This window comes from Thermothelomyces thermophilus, chromosome 6 (genome assembly GCF_000226095.1).
Source record: "Thermothelomyces thermophilus ATCC 42464 chromosome 6, complete sequence".
NCBI lineage: Eukaryota > Fungi > Ascomycota > Sordariomycetes > Sordariales > Chaetomiaceae > Thermothelomyces > Thermothelomyces thermophilus.
Window position 1 is genome coordinate 3,171,291 of NC_016477.1, and position 15,588 is coordinate 3,186,878.

The 15,588-nt window shown below is 60.6% G+C and overlaps 3 protein-coding genes across 3 annotated transcripts; 1 reads left to right on the plus strand and 2 right to left on the minus strand.

The window, feature by feature from the left end:
- Positions 1-322: 322 nt before the first annotated feature.
- MYCTH_2310888 (uncharacterized protein) lies at positions 323-3,164 on the plus strand. Its single transcript, XM_003666264.1, has one exon. The coding sequence runs from the start codon at positions 1,125-1,127 to the stop codon at positions 3,105-3,107; it is 1,983 nt and encodes a 660-aa protein (XP_003666312.1). The 5' UTR covers positions 323-1,124; the 3' UTR covers positions 3,108-3,164.
- A 1,491-nt stretch (positions 3,165-4,655) lies between these two features.
- Positions 4,656-10,418, minus strand: MYCTH_90482 (uncharacterized protein; the record flags this gene model as incomplete). The annotated part of the gene is made up of 1 exon (XM_003666265.1): positions 4,656-10,418. One exon carries the CDS (start codon positions 10,416-10,418, stop codon positions 4,656-4,658), a length of 5,763 nt encoding a protein of 1,920 aa, XP_003666313.1.
- A 1,603-nt stretch (positions 10,419-12,021) lies between these two features.
- Positions 12,022-15,524, minus strand: MYCTH_2310892 (uncharacterized protein). The gene is made up of 3 exons (XM_003666266.1): positions 15,363-15,524; positions 14,985-15,300; positions 12,022-14,924 (listed from the first exon to the last, which is right to left on the minus strand). Exons 1-3 carry the CDS (start codon positions 15,404-15,406, stop codon positions 12,297-12,299), a joined length of 2,988 nt encoding a protein of 995 aa, XP_003666314.1. The 5' UTR covers positions 15,407-15,524; the 3' UTR covers positions 12,022-12,296.
- Positions 15,525-15,588: the final 64 nt, after the last annotated feature.

Sequence of the window (15,588 nt, forward strand, 5' to 3'; positions counted from 1 at the left end):
CCAACGGGGTACGTTAGCGCGCAGTGCTGCGTGGGACCCAATAACTAACCAGCTGCGGAACCCTGGCGCGCATCTGGGAACTATTCCTATCCGAGAGCAGTTGGTCCTCCCTCTGGATCCATCTTCCTCCCGCTTCTCGATCCCGTCGCTGCAGGTTGCCAAACCATCGCCCATCCCTCGTATCCTTCCATCGCTACCTGATCCTGATCGCCGGTGCCTCTTCCTCCGATCCTCTCTGCCCGGATTTAGCCTTCTTACTCTATCCTACGCTAACAGCGTTCTACACTGCAACAACGCGAGACCCTCAGGACCTGTCTTTTCTCGACCTTTCATCTCGGAGTTAAATTGATGCGATGATACCCAGCCGCCGTGCCTAAGTGATCCTTTGGGGCCCTTTTTTCCCTTGCATTTTATTTTTTTCTCTATCGTCGTCTCGACTGCGCATGCCCTCGGCCGTTTGCAAAACCTCTTGCGCCTCGCCTTTGATCTCGTCTAGTCCACAGCGGAATGCGCATCGGTTACGAATACATAGCTCTTTTCGCTTAGACGCGGCCGAGGTCGAGGTCGAGAACGGGGGAGACGGGGTTCGCCTGTATCGTTGTTTGCTTCACGGACCCGCCAGGCCTCTGGTGCGGTCCGCCATCCACCTCCCTAAATGGATTACCCGTACGTACCTGCACATGGAAGTTCTCTTCCAGTTACTGCCCGACACAGCTCTTCCTTTCCCGAAATCGCAAAGTTCGTTGCGCGGTCTAGAACCGGGCGCAGGCGCGAGGGGACTCCCTGCGGGCGGTCGCGGAAGTTGCAAGTCGCTGGATTGGCAGCTGCTAACAGAGCGTGGCAAAAAAAGTATGTTCGCTGTGACTGGCTGGTCACACCAGCCGCCGCCGACTGGCCGCTCAAGCTTCGGCCATCACAGGTCGCTGTCTAGCATCTTGAGATCCGCCTCGCCGAGACCTTCCGCGGCCCACGCCCGATCGAGCTCGACCACCGAGCTGCTGCCTACGACCACTGACCCGGATCGTTCCCTCCCTTCTTCCCCATCGCCGAAGCGCCCGTTCGGACCTACGCCGCTCGACGACGAGAATGATCTGAGCACGATACCCGACCCCAGGAGCAGAGCAATGAGCCCAGCCGATGGAGACAGCACGGCCACCCCGCACCACCCAGACCTCAGCGACGAGGTGGCCACCCTCAGCACGAAGCTCATCAATGCCATCAACCACCAGACCGCACTGGACGACAACCTCTCGGCCGCCAGGCTGGAGCTGGAAAGATCGCGCGCCAGGATACGGGAGCTGGAAGCCCAGGTGGAGGAGCAGCGTGAAATGCTGGCGGGCGACGTGTGGGTGCGGCGTGCGTCGGTCGAGGCCGAGAGCGCAAAGCTGAAGGCCCGCGCCGCTGAGGAGAAGCGGGCACGCCTCGACATGGAGCAACAGAAGAAGAAGATCGAGCAAGAACTCGAGAACCTGACGGCCGCCCTCTTCGAGGAAGCGAACAAGATGGTCATCTCGGCCAAGGAGGACGCCCGTGCGGAGCAAGAAGCGCTGCAGCGCAAGAACGACCAGCTCAGAGCCCAGCTGGCCGACACCGAGGCCCTTCTCCGATCGCAGCAAGAGCAGCTGGCCGAACTCAAGCATGTCATGGAGCAGATGGCGGTCGAGCGGGAAGAACAGTCTCCGCCGACCCTCCCTTCGTCTCCCGGCGGCGAGAGCTTCGAAGCCCGCGACGGCGCAGGTCCGTCGACGGCAGTGCGCCATCAGAGCCTGTCGATGCCCTCGCTCCCGTCGTGTCCGACCAGCTTCACCCACCTGCTGCACCCCGTCCTGCGCACCGATCTGGCAGCATGCAACGAGTTCAAAGAGCTTTTGCGGACCACAAAGAGGTTATCTGCGCCCCGCGCGCCTTCGGCTTCTTCCGGGTCCGGTCTGGCGTCCCTGGCCATCGGCCTCGGCTCGGTCACCTCGCATGCCGCGCCGGGCAACGGGTCAACATCGTCCCTCCCGACGACGGGGACTCCGCCCTCAGCATCACCACAGACACCCCACACACCGGCGTCGTCGGTCAGTAGCGTCTCCCTCTCGACTACTACTCCGACCCCGATTCCGCATCTGAAGGAGACAAAGTTCTACAAGCGAGTCCTTGTCGAGGACATCGAGCCCACCCTCCGGCTCGACGCGGCACCGGGGCTCTCCTGGCTTGCTCGCCGCAGCGTGCTGGCAGCCATGACCGACGGGTCTCTGGTCGTCGAACCCACGCCGCCCACGGCCACCGGGAGGTTCGGGAAGGTGATCAAGCCGGAGCTGAATCCTTGCTCCCTCTGCGGCGAGGCCCGCAAGGACGAGGAGTTCTTGCGAACCCACCGCTTCCGTGTGAGCGAATCCGACACTACCCAGGTCGGCTACCCGCTGTGCAAGTACTGTCTCGGCCGGGTCCGGTCGACGTGCGAGTTCCTCGGCTTCCTCCGCATCGTCAAGGACGGCCACTGGCGCGCCGACGACGAAGATGCCGAGAAGGCCGCCTGGGAAGAGAGCGTCCGCCTACGGGAGCAGATGTTCTGGAGCCGCATTGGCGGCGGAGTCGTGCCGGCTGGCCACACCCGCCATCCGTCCGGCTCCAGCGTCGCGCCCAGCCTGCGGGGCGAAAAGAGCCCGAGGCCGAGCCACGAGAGCACGCGGAGGCCGGGCGAGCCTTCCAAGCAGTTCCTGGAGCTGCCCAAGACACCGGAACAGGAGGATCCGCACGAGGCTGCCGAAGCTACCGAAGCAGCACGGCAGACAGCGGCCGCCGATGCCTCTCAGCCGCCCGGTGCCCGAGAGGTTGCCGAAGAAGCACAAGCACCGACTGCGGAAGAAGCTACCCAGACGCCGCAGCCCGAAACAGCGGACGATGCTGCCGTGACGGCACAGCAACGATCGATCGACCATGTCGGGAATAAGGTTCCCCCTGCCGACCAAGAGAACGCTGAGGAGGTTCCCACCGAGACATCGACCGCCGCTCACGTTGCCGACAGCGCCGTCGAAGAGTCCACAACTACCACATTCGATACAGAGACTGGCCAACGCAAGCCGGTACCTCTCGCCGCACCCGTTACATTGACCTTTTGAAATCACCCCGGGGCACAGCCAAGGGAAGAGAAAAAGTTTTTCTCTTTTTATTTTTCCTCTGCTTCCTGGACAGCATATCCTACCAACGCACTACGATGGACAGGCCTTCCAGCTCTATAACTGTATTAGTAATATCCCAACTTTCACCGCGTTACGGACCACGCTCCCGACCGGGTCTGCATCTCGAATGCCTGAGGTCAGGCAAGGCAGGAGGAGGATTTCGGGACGGTGTTGATCAGCCAGCATGCATGCGTTTTGGGCGTTCGTTGGGGATTTCCGCTGGGTCGAAGTTTGGCACATTCCGTTCGTTTCAGTGAGTGACGTTACGTCCTCCTCATCATGATGTCTGGCGTTGGTCTTTTTTTTTTTTTTCATGTTTTTTGTCGTCTTTTTTTTTTAGGACAGCCTGGGTCTGAGGTCCTCGGAGCATCCTAGAGTTCCTGTTATTGTTTTCTCGGGAGTTGTTTGGAAAGCTATGTGGTATGGGAAAGGACAGCAGGGTCGGTTGGGAGCAAGCATGTCCACACTATTGTACTTCCGTGACATTAATGAGAGCAGAGGACGGGCTCGGGTTGACAGAGGGATGGATGGGTTAATTAACGTAATGTGCATGACTGAAACGGCTTAAAATCAAATGGTCCAAAGTGCTGTTTCCCCGTGGGGCGAAGAAGAGTTGATGCACGGAATAGGACTGGTCTGATCTGTGTCGCCGGGTCTTTTCGTTTGTATGGCACAAAACTGGTTCCCAGCCCAGCGGTCGTCGGTACGGTACGGGATGAAAAAGCCCTCGATGCAAATAACCCGACTCTTCTGTACCGTATGAAATCTAACAATCAGGCGAGAAAAGGAGGTCGGTTAAAGCACTAGCTAGTAAACTTGCAGTTGTCGTCATCTAAGATTACCAGCATTTAACTACAGAGTCTAGCGAACGGCTCGTAGAGACAGCAGTGTAAGAGACGGAGCGTAGTGACGACACGCAAAATAGGTATTAGACGTTAGGAACCACTAACTGATCTCTTTTTCCCTCGAGTGAGGGCAGGAGTAGTAAAGACAAGATTAGGCCGGGTTGCGATGTCAACCAACTTTGTCGCTTTTTGTTTTGGGTATGAGGCGCGCGCTCGACAGGCAAGAGCTTGACGGGATAAACAAAAGGTGGATGAGAAGACGGAGAGGGAGCACCGACGGCGATGTTGCAGCGTCGATAGAAAAAGTACGACTAGACAAGGACAGAGAGGCGGAGAGAGAAGAGACACAGCAACCAAAAAAAAATAAATAAATAAATATCGGGACAGATCTGAACGGCTAGCCGGACGGGGGCATGAGGAAAGGACACATGAAAGAGTAAATTTACCGAGTCGTGGCGGCGAGTATCGACGCCCGAACCAGAAGAACACAAATAAAACGAAGAGAAAAGGAAAAGTGTCAAAAGAAGAACCTGTTCGAGGAGAAAACAACGGAAACCAAGCCCCCATTTTTTGTATTCAATTCGGTAAAGAAAAAGAGGAAAAACAAAAGAACAGGGGGAGGGGGAGGGGAAGGTAGAAGCGCTTAATCCCAGTCCTCGAACCCCCCCTCGCCGTAAGGGTTCCACTCCTGGCCTGGGTAACTCGTGGCGCTCATGATGGGCGCGTCGTCGCCCTTCTTGCCGGGCCCGTCGTCGGGCTCGGCGGGGAAGACGGGGATCTTCTCCTCGAGCAGCATCCGCCGCTCCATCTCGCGCTGCTCCTCCGCCTTCTTCTTGGCGCGCTCAAAGATGGCGACGCTGTCCTTGGCGGCCGCGACGCCGTTCGGCGCGGGCGCGTCCCCGCCTTTCGAGGTCGCCGTCGGGCTGGTCGACGGGCTAGCCTGCTTCAGGGTCGCGATGGAGGCGTCCTGGATGATGGGGGACTCGTCCATATCCGAGTCGAACTCGACGTCCTCGTTCGACTCGTGGCCATCGTGAGCCCGACCGTCGCTCTTGGGAGGATCAAGAGTGATGACTGGGGGAGTCGGTGTGGCGGTTGGGGGGGACGGAGAGGTGCCGACGAAGGGTCCGCCAGGCCGGGCGACTTCATGCGAGAGGCCGGCGGATTTCGGTTCGACGGGCGCCGTGATGACAATAGTGTTGCTGGGCACGTTGCTTGGCAGTGGTTGCTGTTGCTGTTGCTGTTGCTCCTGCTGCTCCTGCTGCTGCGGTTGTTGTTGTCGCAGCGGTGACTGCGGCGGTGGCGGCGACCGCGACTGTGAGGGCGGCGACCGTTGTTGAGAATCCCGACGGCCCGCAGGGAACTGCGTCTGGCGCGGCGTCGCGTCGTAGAGGTTGTCCTCAGCAACGCGTTGCGTCGGGGTCGTTAACTGGTTGACAGGAGAAGAAGATCCCTGAGCAGCAGACGGATCGGGGCTGGAGGGTTTCGGCTCCACAGCGGCGTTTGCGTTCACTTGGACTGAAGGTTGAGAAGCATTGTTCCAACCTGGCGTTGGCTGCGAGCCAGGAGCGGTGTCGTTGCTTGCGCGAGGCACATATGCAAGATGGGCAGGGCCAGGGGCAGTGTCTGAGCTCAAGGGCTGCACGCGTCCGGGACGCTGCGAGGGAAGTGAAGCAATCCCGTCCTCGCTGACATTCCTCGTGTGATGCGGCTGGCTCACCCCTTGCGTCGCGGGAGCGTTGGGAGGGGCGAAGGATTGTGGAGTCTTATATTGATCGAGCTGGGGTGGCGGCGACATTTTCGTTCGGAGCGGCTCTGGCCGGAGCTGCGCCTGTTCCTCGGACGGCGAGGTACTCGCTTCGGGAACCTGTGAAGACGGAGTCCGGATCGAGGATTGTGGCGAAATGTCCTGGCCACGAGCAGGAGAGGGAGTTGGGGCCGGGGGGGCGAGAGGCTGCTGCTCGGTCTGGAGCTGTGGTTGAGCAAACTGGGTTTGAGGAACGTGGGGAACTTGTGATTGTTGGACTTGTGCTTGTTGGACCTGCACTTGCGGCGGCACTTCGCCGGTCGGTTGCTGGACGGGAGCAACTCCTGCGGGCTGCTGCAAGGCGGACTCCGCAGCGGGGGGAGCGGGGGGAGCGGAGGGAGCTCCATTCTGCGCCTGAGCCGGCGCAGGCGTCTGGGACTGGGGAGTAGAGGCCGTCGTTGACACCGTGGTGACCGGAGCTCCAATGGTGGTGGTGGTCTGCCGGAGCACTGCCGGCTGGGGGAGGACGCCCACGGGCAGAACTTGGGCAGGCGAGATCCCACGCTGCACCCACTGCGGCTGGAACCCGGGCGGGAGGACCTGACCTGGAGGGGGGTTAGGCCCGACGTAGATGTGTGCCGGGGCCGGGGCGACGCGTCCTTCGCCGTGGACATATCCATAACCAGCCGGGATGGGAACCTGGTCATATTGAGGCTCCGGAGCCAGAGGCTGGGCCTGGCGAGGGGGTATCTGTTGAGGAAGGGGTTGTTGGTAAACCTGCACGCCCGCCTTGGGCTGCGGCTCTCCCTGGGGAAGAGGAGCTTGCGCGGCGGCTGGACCGCCCGGCCGAGGCTGCGGCATAGGTGGCATCATGCCAGGACGCAGCCCTGCTTGCTGCTGCTGCTGCGGATGAGGCTGAGACTGCATTCCTGGCGCAAACGGCAGCGTTCCTTGAGTAGGCGGGCCCTGGACGGGTCGACCAGCGGGCATCTGGGCCGGAGCTTGAGCATTGGGCTGCTGCTTAGTTCCACGCTTGAATGCGCCGATAATCGACGGTTTGGAGCTCTTGTCTTTCTCCGGCTTTGGGGCGGGTGCTGCCGCGCTCGACGACTTGCCTCCGAACAACAACTTGGAAATGGTACTCTGTTCCTTCTCCTTTTGCTGGCCCTTCCCTGGGACACCGTTCGGGCCGGGGCCGCCAGGTCCGAATTGCTGACGGAACTGAGGAGGTGGAACAGCGCCGGGTTGATTCGCCATCCACGGTGCTTGGCCACCAGGATACCCTTGGACAGGCGGGCCGGGGGGCATCTGCCCTCCCTGCTGGCCAACGGGCTGCCGCAGGCCCGGTTGAGTATCAAACTGCTGGTTGGGCGGCTGCTGTGCCGGTCCAGAGTTTTGGGACGAATCCCCGGATATTGAACCCGGAACCTGAGCAGACGCTGGAGTCTCTTGCCCAGGGGAAGCAGCCGATCGCGACTCACGCGACGGCGATCTTGTGTCAACATTCTGGAACTGGCCACTCGTCGTAGGCTGTCTCGATACGCCGCGCTCGATCTCCTCTCCTGGGATGCCCGAGGGAGGAGGAGCTGGGGCCTGCGATGCAGGAGACACGGGCCTCTGCATATCGTCCTCCCCGGAGTCAACATCGAGGCGTGAAGAGCCTTCGGGACCAGAGCCCGCTGGCGGTTGTTCGGGAGCCGCGCCGAGGTTTTGGGCACTGACGGCTTGGTGGGAGGGCTGATTCGAGCCCGCTGAAGGCGGTGCGAACAGTTGCCCCGTGGTTCCCGGGGACGCCGTTTGGAACCGAGAACTCTCCATGGCGGGCTGAGCCGCCGGCTGCGAATGGTGCGACACCGGAGAATCGACGATGGATGCGGAAGGCGTTCGCTGGACTGGAACGGCTGTCTGCTGCTGTGGAGTCTGCTGGGGTCGGGCTTGTTGAGCTGCGCTGAAGTGACTCTGCTGGTAGCTCGAACCCGACCCGACATTGCCGGGCTGGCCCTGGGCCGACGACTGAGTCGGCTGCGTCTGCACCAACGGCCTCGGATCAGTTCCCTGCACACCGGGCTGTTGGCCATGAGCAGAACCGGGCTGCTGTGACATCTGCATCCCGGGCCGCTGTGCCCCCGCTGGACCTTGTGACTGGAACGAACCGGCAGTCCCCGGGGGACCGGGTCTCATGAACTGCGGTTGTGGCGGGAACTGCCCAGGCTGGAACTGTTGTTGTCCGGTTCCCGTCGGCGGGGGTCCATTAGGGCCCACGGGGGGGCGGATGCCGAACTGCTGCCCGGCGAAAGGCGCTTGTCCTGGAGGGAATTGCCCCTGAGGGAATTGCCCCTGAGGAAACTGCCCTGGAGGGAACTGGCCCGGAGGGAACTGGCCCTTGACGGGTAAATTATTGCCTTGCTGTGCTGGCTGTTCCTGAGACTTGCTGTCCGCCCGGCCTCTCAGGAAACCAAGAATACCTGCGCCTAACTTTTTCTCTTGCTGGTTCTGAACGGGAGCGGGTCCTTGTGGCGGATGTCGCACCGGCAGGAAGCCATGGCCAGGTTGAGTGGGACCAGTAACAGGAGGGAAGCGCTCCTGGCCGCCTGCAAATTGCTGCTGTTTCTGCTGCTGCTGCTGCTGCTGCTGCTGCTGCTCTAGGGAACCTGGCTGGGTAGCGGGTGCAGGACCGGCGGGCGAGCCGTTGCTCGATCCTGGTGGAGGAGGAGGCCCAAAGCTAGCCGGCGGGGGGTTGATGGAACCCGGCTGAGGTCCGGGGCCGGTCTGCGGAGGTTTACCCTGCAACTGGAGCGAAGTCTGGCCGTTCGTCATGCCCTGGTACTGTCCTTGAGGTGGCGGCGTCCGAGTCTGCATCTGGGAACCGGTTTGCGCGGGTATCCTGACGGTGAAAGTTCCCGTTTTGCTGGAACCGTCACGAGGCGACGATCGGAACACGTCCTTTAGTGCGGAAAAGCGCTTTTTGGGACCTCCGGTGCTTCCCGTATGCTTGTGGCCCGATGAGTGTGCCGGCGACCCCGCCCTAGGGGCAGCAGAGGCAATACTGCCGCCCGGCTGGACTGGCGTCGTGTGAGAACCAAAGTTGAGGAAGCCTGTCGGTTTCCTGCTAGGCGGCGCAAACTGCGAAGGGTGAGGCTCCAATTGATCGCGCTCGCCGACGGGGGTCCCGGAGCCGCGGGCGATGATGCTGTCTTTGCTCTGGCTGAACGAAAAATTGTCGGGGGTGGGCGAGCCGGCCTTTGGTCCAAAGACCGGGTTCTGCTCCCGTTGCTGTCCCGCAGGCTCCGTCGTGATGCTCGCCACCGAGGCAGAGTCGCCATTGGCCGTCTGTGGTTTTGGCGCGTCGCCGCCGCCGCCACGGGGCTCCTCCGAATGACCGCCGGCAAGCCGATTCCGAAGGCTGGAGAAGACGCCCGAGTTACGCCTGTCGGCTCCGCCGTTCTCGTGAGGGGAACCACCATGGCGCCCGAACTCACTCTGCTGAGACTGGTGGGACTGCAAATGCGACAAGCCGTTGCCGCCGAGCTGCTGATTCACCGGGCTCTGTTGGATCGTCGGCACTGCCTGACCCTGCTGAGGGGTGGCCGGCTGACCCCCCTGGGTGGGCAAGCCCGAAGGCTGTGTGGCCTTTTCCTGCTGGTTTTGCTGATCTTGCTGTGTTGGCTGGGTTGGCTGGGTTGGCTGAGATTGTTGGGACTGTTGATTCTGCTGCTCCTGCGGAGGCTTGTGCCGCCGGGCCGGCGACGTCGGCGTGTAGATTCCAGTTTCCTTGTCATAGCCGTAGAAAGGCTGCTGCTGTTGCTGTGAAGACGTGTTGCTCGGGGAGCGACGATGGCGGCCCGTGGGATGGAGCGGCTCAGACAGATGCGATTCTTGCAGGTTCCAGCCTCCGCCTTGGAGGTGGAATCTTTGAGCGAAGTTCCCGGGCAACATATGGGGCGGGACCATTATTGGCCGACCGCCGCCTTGGCCAAACTGTTGGCCTTGACCCGGAGGGAAGGCGGATCCGTTCGGCATCGGTTGAGGGCCTCCGGGTGGTCCCCCAAATGCTCTTGGCGGTGTCTGAGCCGGTCCCTGGCCGTGAAAGGCAGCATGCTGGAACGCGGGGTTGGGGAAGCCCTGGTTCTGGCCGGGGCTCTGTCCCTGCAGCTGCCATGTTTGACCCTGGCGCGGCGGTCCTTGGGTCCCCTGAGGACCCTGCGCCCCCTGGGTTGGGCGGTAGATGTTCTGGACGGACTGATCGGAGGGTTGCGAGGGATGCATGAACTGGCCCGTCGTCTGCTGCGTTCCGGTCATGGTTGGCGGAGGTGAAGTCCCTTGAGGGGGAGCACTGGCTTGCTGGGGCTGCTGCTGCTGCTGCTGCTGCTGGGGGTGCTGCTGGGGTTGCTGCTGACGGGCAGCACCGTCAGCGCTGTTGTCGGAGGACGAAAACTCCTCGGCGTTCAAGCCAAGGGAGGAGCCGAAGGTGGAAGCGCGGCGGATGGGGGGTAGCCCTACGAAGGAAGGCGGCCGGTGGAGGGCATTGGCGCCGAGTTGTTGTTGCTGCTGCTGCTGCTGCTGCTGTAGGTGCTGCTGACCTTGGGAGTGATAGCCGTGGGGGTAATTTCCCGGTGGCGGAAGCGGCTTGTAGTTCGGGTTCTGCGAGTATCCAGCCATGTGTGCACAGATTGGGTGTCCGAAACGAAAGGGGAGGGAGGTGCAGGAGGAAGCGGAGGATTGGGCTGGCGAGGGACAGCAAACCGAGGGTTCTCTCCGCCGGCGCGAAGAAGACCAGATCGCTGAGCCCGACCAGATGAACGGGTAAGTCAATGCTGCAGAGGGATGATTGCCGTCCGACAGGTGTTCGCTCTCGACCGCCGCGTGGTCGACCGCCGCAGGGTTGCCGCCGCAGGTTGTTGCTGGTAGGCCGCGAACGCGGGGATTGTGCGGCGCTGGGGACTCGGCCGCGCGCGATTACAACTGCGCGATTACAACCTTGCGCAGTCACTTGCCCGTCGAGTTTATCAAGAGCGGATGCAGCACACGGCGGATCGATTTCAGAAGTCCGAGTGGACGAGGACTTTGGTGGAGTGAGTGAGCTAGTTATTTCCGTCTCTCGTCGTTAGGGGACGGCTCGATTGGCCGCGGCGCGGTAAGACCACACAGACCGCGGTCGAGATGCGCTGGAGTCCTGAACAGAGCCTCGGCGGGCTGAGACCTTGTTGCAGAATAAAAATGGGGTGAGGGGAGGGACCAGGAGGGACCCTCGAGCTCAGCCGCTGCCGCTGTCAGCTAGTTAATAATCGTCGCTCTTGCCGCACGCAGACTGTCAAGCGTGCGCCTCTTCAGTGAAGAGAACAAAATGCCGTGGATCGATGTCCGCCGAGGCCATGCGAAATGATGCAACAGCCCTGCGCGAAGAAGAAGAAGGGACCTAAAAATGAGAAGACGCGATCCGGGTCCTCTTGGGGAGAAGAGGCTCGCTCAGCCCAGGACCCTGGGGATGCGGAGAGGTGAAGTGGACTTGGATGACCACCCCTGCCTCGGGGCCCAAAGGGCAGCTGCGGCGCGGATTGGTCCAAGCAAGCTTACCCAGGGTTCTCGGCTGCAGCACCCACTCGCTCCCCCCTGCGATTGCTTACACTATGGGCGGCGCCGGGCTGAATGCGGCAGCCTGATCCAACGAAAAGTCTACTGTGTAGCGAACGGGCTGGGATATCTTTCAAGAGCTTCTTGCTCCAGGATCGAACAACAAAAATACAACGCTTTTCTTGGCTCCCAAGCAATTCGCACCCAAACTCCACCTCCGGCACCTCTCTCGCAGTACACGACCCGCGGCCGCTGTCACAGCCTCGTACTTGCTCGTCCAGTCTCCCGATTTTGTCGACGTGCGCATTCCTTGTCCAGTACGGACGTACAGAACAAGTGGAGATCCCGGAGCCTGCTCATTCTCGTCTTGTTGGTGGGCCATCTTGAGCGGTGTTTAATAAGTGGGACGAGATGATCCCCAATTTAACAAACCGCCGTGCCCGCTCGCCCAACTGCAGGGCGTTGCGCTAACTGCTTGTAACTAACCGCAAATAGCTCCGGTGGAGACGCGCTGTTCGGTTGGCCGGTTCCTTTTCTCCACAAACCCACACGGCGACGAAAGCCAAGCTTCCTGGGTGGGCTGCTGCGTTGTTGCGATTCCTCTTCTGCTATGAGAGGAAAAGAGGGAAACGCGGAAAACGGATTGGTCGCTGCACCATCGCGAACACCGCACGGCAAACTTGTGCTGTTGTTGCAGATCGCGCTGCGGGAGAGAGAAGGCCACGGCCAGCTCCCTTTTCGATTTACCACGATGCACTAAAAAGCTCCATTGTGCATATTAGTATGTACAGGACATACATACATACTCCCGAGGTAGATTGCGGAGCCAACAACACCCAATTCCTGGTTACTCGAGATGCTATCCTTCCAGATGTATGCGAAAAAAAAGAAAAAAGAAAAAAAGAAACAGAAAGACGGAATTAAAGAAAAGGGGAAGAGAAGAAATGCTTACTCTTACTCCAATCATCAACTGGAAAACACCTTGTCGCCCGTCCCCCGAAGCTTATTACGCCCCTTGCTGAATAGCCCTTTGCTGGCCTTGCCCGCCGCCATCAACAGCTCCTTGCTCTTCGTGCCCACCTGGTTGCCCGAGTGCCCCAGTCCGCTCAGACTGTGTTGAAGGTTGGACATGTGCAGCGTCGGCCCCCTCCCGCCCTGGCTGCTTTGCTGGACAACCGCTGCTGCTCCCGCGTTGGACGACACATCATTGGCATGCTCTGGATGTTTCAGGATCATTGCTTGCAGCCACTCGTCCAAGCCCGTATCGACGGCCGAGAAATGCCACCGGCTCTCATTGTAATGTTTGATACGCTCCGCGGCCGAAGGAAGTTCCATGATGTTTCGGAACCCTAGGATGCTTTTTGGTGAAGCAGCCTCCGGGAGCTCGGCCCGCGGTGCTTGTTGGCTATTCGCAAAGGCCGGATGCTGCTCCAGCGGCGGAGATCGGGAAGAGGGACTCGATGCCTCCTCCAAGAGAATCTTCTCTTCCGCCAGCGACAACCGCTTCTGTTCGCCGTGCTTGCTCGTCGAGTCGGACGCTGGCGAAGGCGATTGGCTCGGCCGATCTAGTCCTAGGTTGGCTCCAAGGGTAGCTGCTGGGTTGAACTCGGGAGCAAACTCGGCTCTCAAGTCTTCCGCTGACTTCCCAGCTTCTTCCTGGGCCTGCGATGGCTGCGACTCCCCTGTTTCCAGACTGATGTTCTCCGTTGTCAAGGCACGAGTTGTATCGACGCCAAAACCAAGAGATTTCTGTTCAACCGGAAGCTCTGCTGCTGCACTCGAGGCGCTGGCTGTAGGCGACTCTTGCACCGGAGCTTCCCACGAGAATCGTCTCTGTAGTCCTACGACACCAAATGCGCTCTTGGGCTCGACAACATCGGAAGCTTTGGCCGGGGCAGCGTGAGCCTGAGAAGACAGACCGCCTAAGCCAACAGCATCCGCTGGTTCTGCGGCGCCGCCGTCTTCTGGGGTCTTAGTCGGAAGAGGGGCGGCCTCTTGCGCTGCCTTGCCCGCGTCAATGGTCTTGCCAACCTGCAGCAGACCTGGCTCTGCCTTTTCTTCGGTTGCTGACCAGTAATCGCCATAAACATCCCCGAGATAACTGCTTTCGCGTACCGGTTCTGCAGCAGCGGCTTGATAAGCAGCGGTAGATGTTTGGGGGGAACTGGCTGGTTGAGCGGGACTGAGCGACCTGAGGATTTCCTCGCTCAGTATGTCGCTGTCCTTGACCGGCGATTGCGTAGCCGAATCCAATACGGGCTCTGCGGGGGACGGCGGGGACAGGACCGGCGCTGGATTAGCGTTAATGTCCGGTGTCCCTCGACGAGCATTGAGCGGTGCTGTGGGAGCGATCTCAGTGTGCTTGGTCTTCGCCTCAGCTGACGTTGAGTTGCCGAACAACTTCGGATCTTCGGTCTCGGAGGCCGGCGATGCGTCACAATGACCCGTAGCTACGGGCGAAGCCTGTGCAGAGCCCATGCTAAGCTTCTCAGTATTCAAAACCGGGGCCGGTGCTGGAGGCTGTGAAGATGTTTGCGGCGAGGTCTGACGCGAAGGGACAGAGCCGTCACCCTTCTCGTCTTGTTCCAACTCTCGGGGTTGGGACCTGGGAACACCCAGAGGAACAGCATCAGGTCGCGAGCTATCTTCAGTCGCCTTCTCCAGCGTGTTCGTGGAATAGCCAGTCGTGGAAGGCGAGACTACTCCAGCGGGTGTCGAGGGCGTCTCGGAAACCCAGCCACCCGGAAGATGCGGCCTGGCTGTCAAGGTAGTTGGCTGTTCTTCGGCGGATGCTGCAGGTTGCCGAGCTGCGTCTGCGGCGGGCGCCTGCTGCTCAGGCACGTCATGAACAGACTCTGCTGCACCTCGGGGCGACGGCAGGCCAGCCGGTCGACCCTGGTCCTGGTCGCGATCGCTGGGCGGCGACGGCGCTGCTTCGGCCCCCGCAGCAGTAGTTGTTTCTGTGCTCGAGACCACGCGTTCACGAGCGGGGGCAGTGATCGATTGGTTTGAGGCTCCTGCCGCAGTCGCAGTAGCCTCATCGGACTCGGGTATGCAGTTGCCCGAGGTCGGCAGTGGCATGCTGTCGGAAAGAGATGAGCGTAGTCCTGAAGAAGGGAAGAAAGCAGAAGAAAAGAGATCCTCGCCAAAGCCCGACATGCGACTCAAATCCGGCAACTGAGGGCTTGTCGAGAAACGTCGGATATTCTGGGGGGAATCAGGCAGGACAGACTCTTGAGATTTCTCGTGCTCTGCCCTGGAAGACTCAGGATTAAGCCTGTCCTTCCCAGAGCTGGCCAGCATCCCATCAGACCTATACCCGCTCTGCTTTTCGGCAGTTGGACTCGAAACCCCGGGGGGTTCTCCTTCGTCGTTCTTCGTGTTGTCCCTAGTCTCGAGCGATTGACGTTCTCCCTCCTTCTCTTCCTGCATTTGCTGTGGGTGGATGAGCGGGAGGGGTTTGTCACGCGATGAGAGTTGCCCTGGGCTCGATGGAGATACCGACCGTGAACCCATCCACGGCTTAGAGCCAGCGCCGGACTCTAGTGCCGCTCCGTAACCGCCCGCCACGTCATTCGCGCCGATGGTGCTCTTCTGGGCAAGCTGTGAGGGAAGGGGGTGCGCAGTTGGCGGTGCAGGGGAGCCGCTCCTCACATCAGACGGAAACCGTGGGCGACCAAGTCCGGAGCCATGCTGCTGTGGTGAGGATCCGAACGGCTCGGCTGAACCCCGTGGAAGCGCACTGGACACCGACGGCTGAACAGGCGCCGTCGTCGCCGGGCTGCGTGGCCCCAGGGGCTTCGGTGGCATCGGAAAGTCTGCTTCCTGAACCGGATCGTCATAATCGTCGCCCCAATCGTCGCCGTCATAGTTCTGCGGTTTGAAGTTGGCCCATTTCTTCGTCTTCTGGCGGTTTACATTCACCTTGTATAGGTTGCTAGTCGATGTTTGTGCCGGTGCGGCCGGAGACCTGTTCAAGCGGCACAATTAGATATGTGACCCGAAAACCGTCTGCAGAGGGAATCGACTAACATGGCCCGGCTGGCGGGGAAGATGTTGCCGTAAGTTCCATCCATCGTGGCGATGAGTGCCCGGCAGCTCAGAGCCGCACCCGCCTGTAAGGTCGCTGATATCACCGCTGTGGCGGCCTTTCTGTGGCGGCCTTTGCACAACCTATCCTTTGTTCAGAACTCGAGCGTCGGACGATGGAAACAAGGCGTTGTGGTGCGCGATCGCAATGTTGCAGCTTGGTTCGACA

Coding starts and splice junctions, on each gene's coding strand:
- MYCTH_2310888 (XM_003666264.1), top strand. CDS start 1,125: ATGAGCCCAGCCGATGGAGACAGCACGGCCACCCCGCACCACCCAGAC.
- MYCTH_2310892 (XM_003666266.1), bottom strand. CDS start 15,406: ATGGATGGAACTTACGGCAACATCTTCCCCGCCAGCCGGGCCAT. Junction 15,301..15,362: donor TTCCCCGCCAGCCGGGCCAT/GTTAGTCGATTC, acceptor CCGCTTGAACAG/GTCTCCGGCCGCACCGGCAC. Junction 14,925..14,984: donor GCCCACGGTTTCCGTCTGAT/GTGAGGAGCGGC, acceptor CAGCTTGCCCAG/AAGAGCACCATCGGCGCGAA.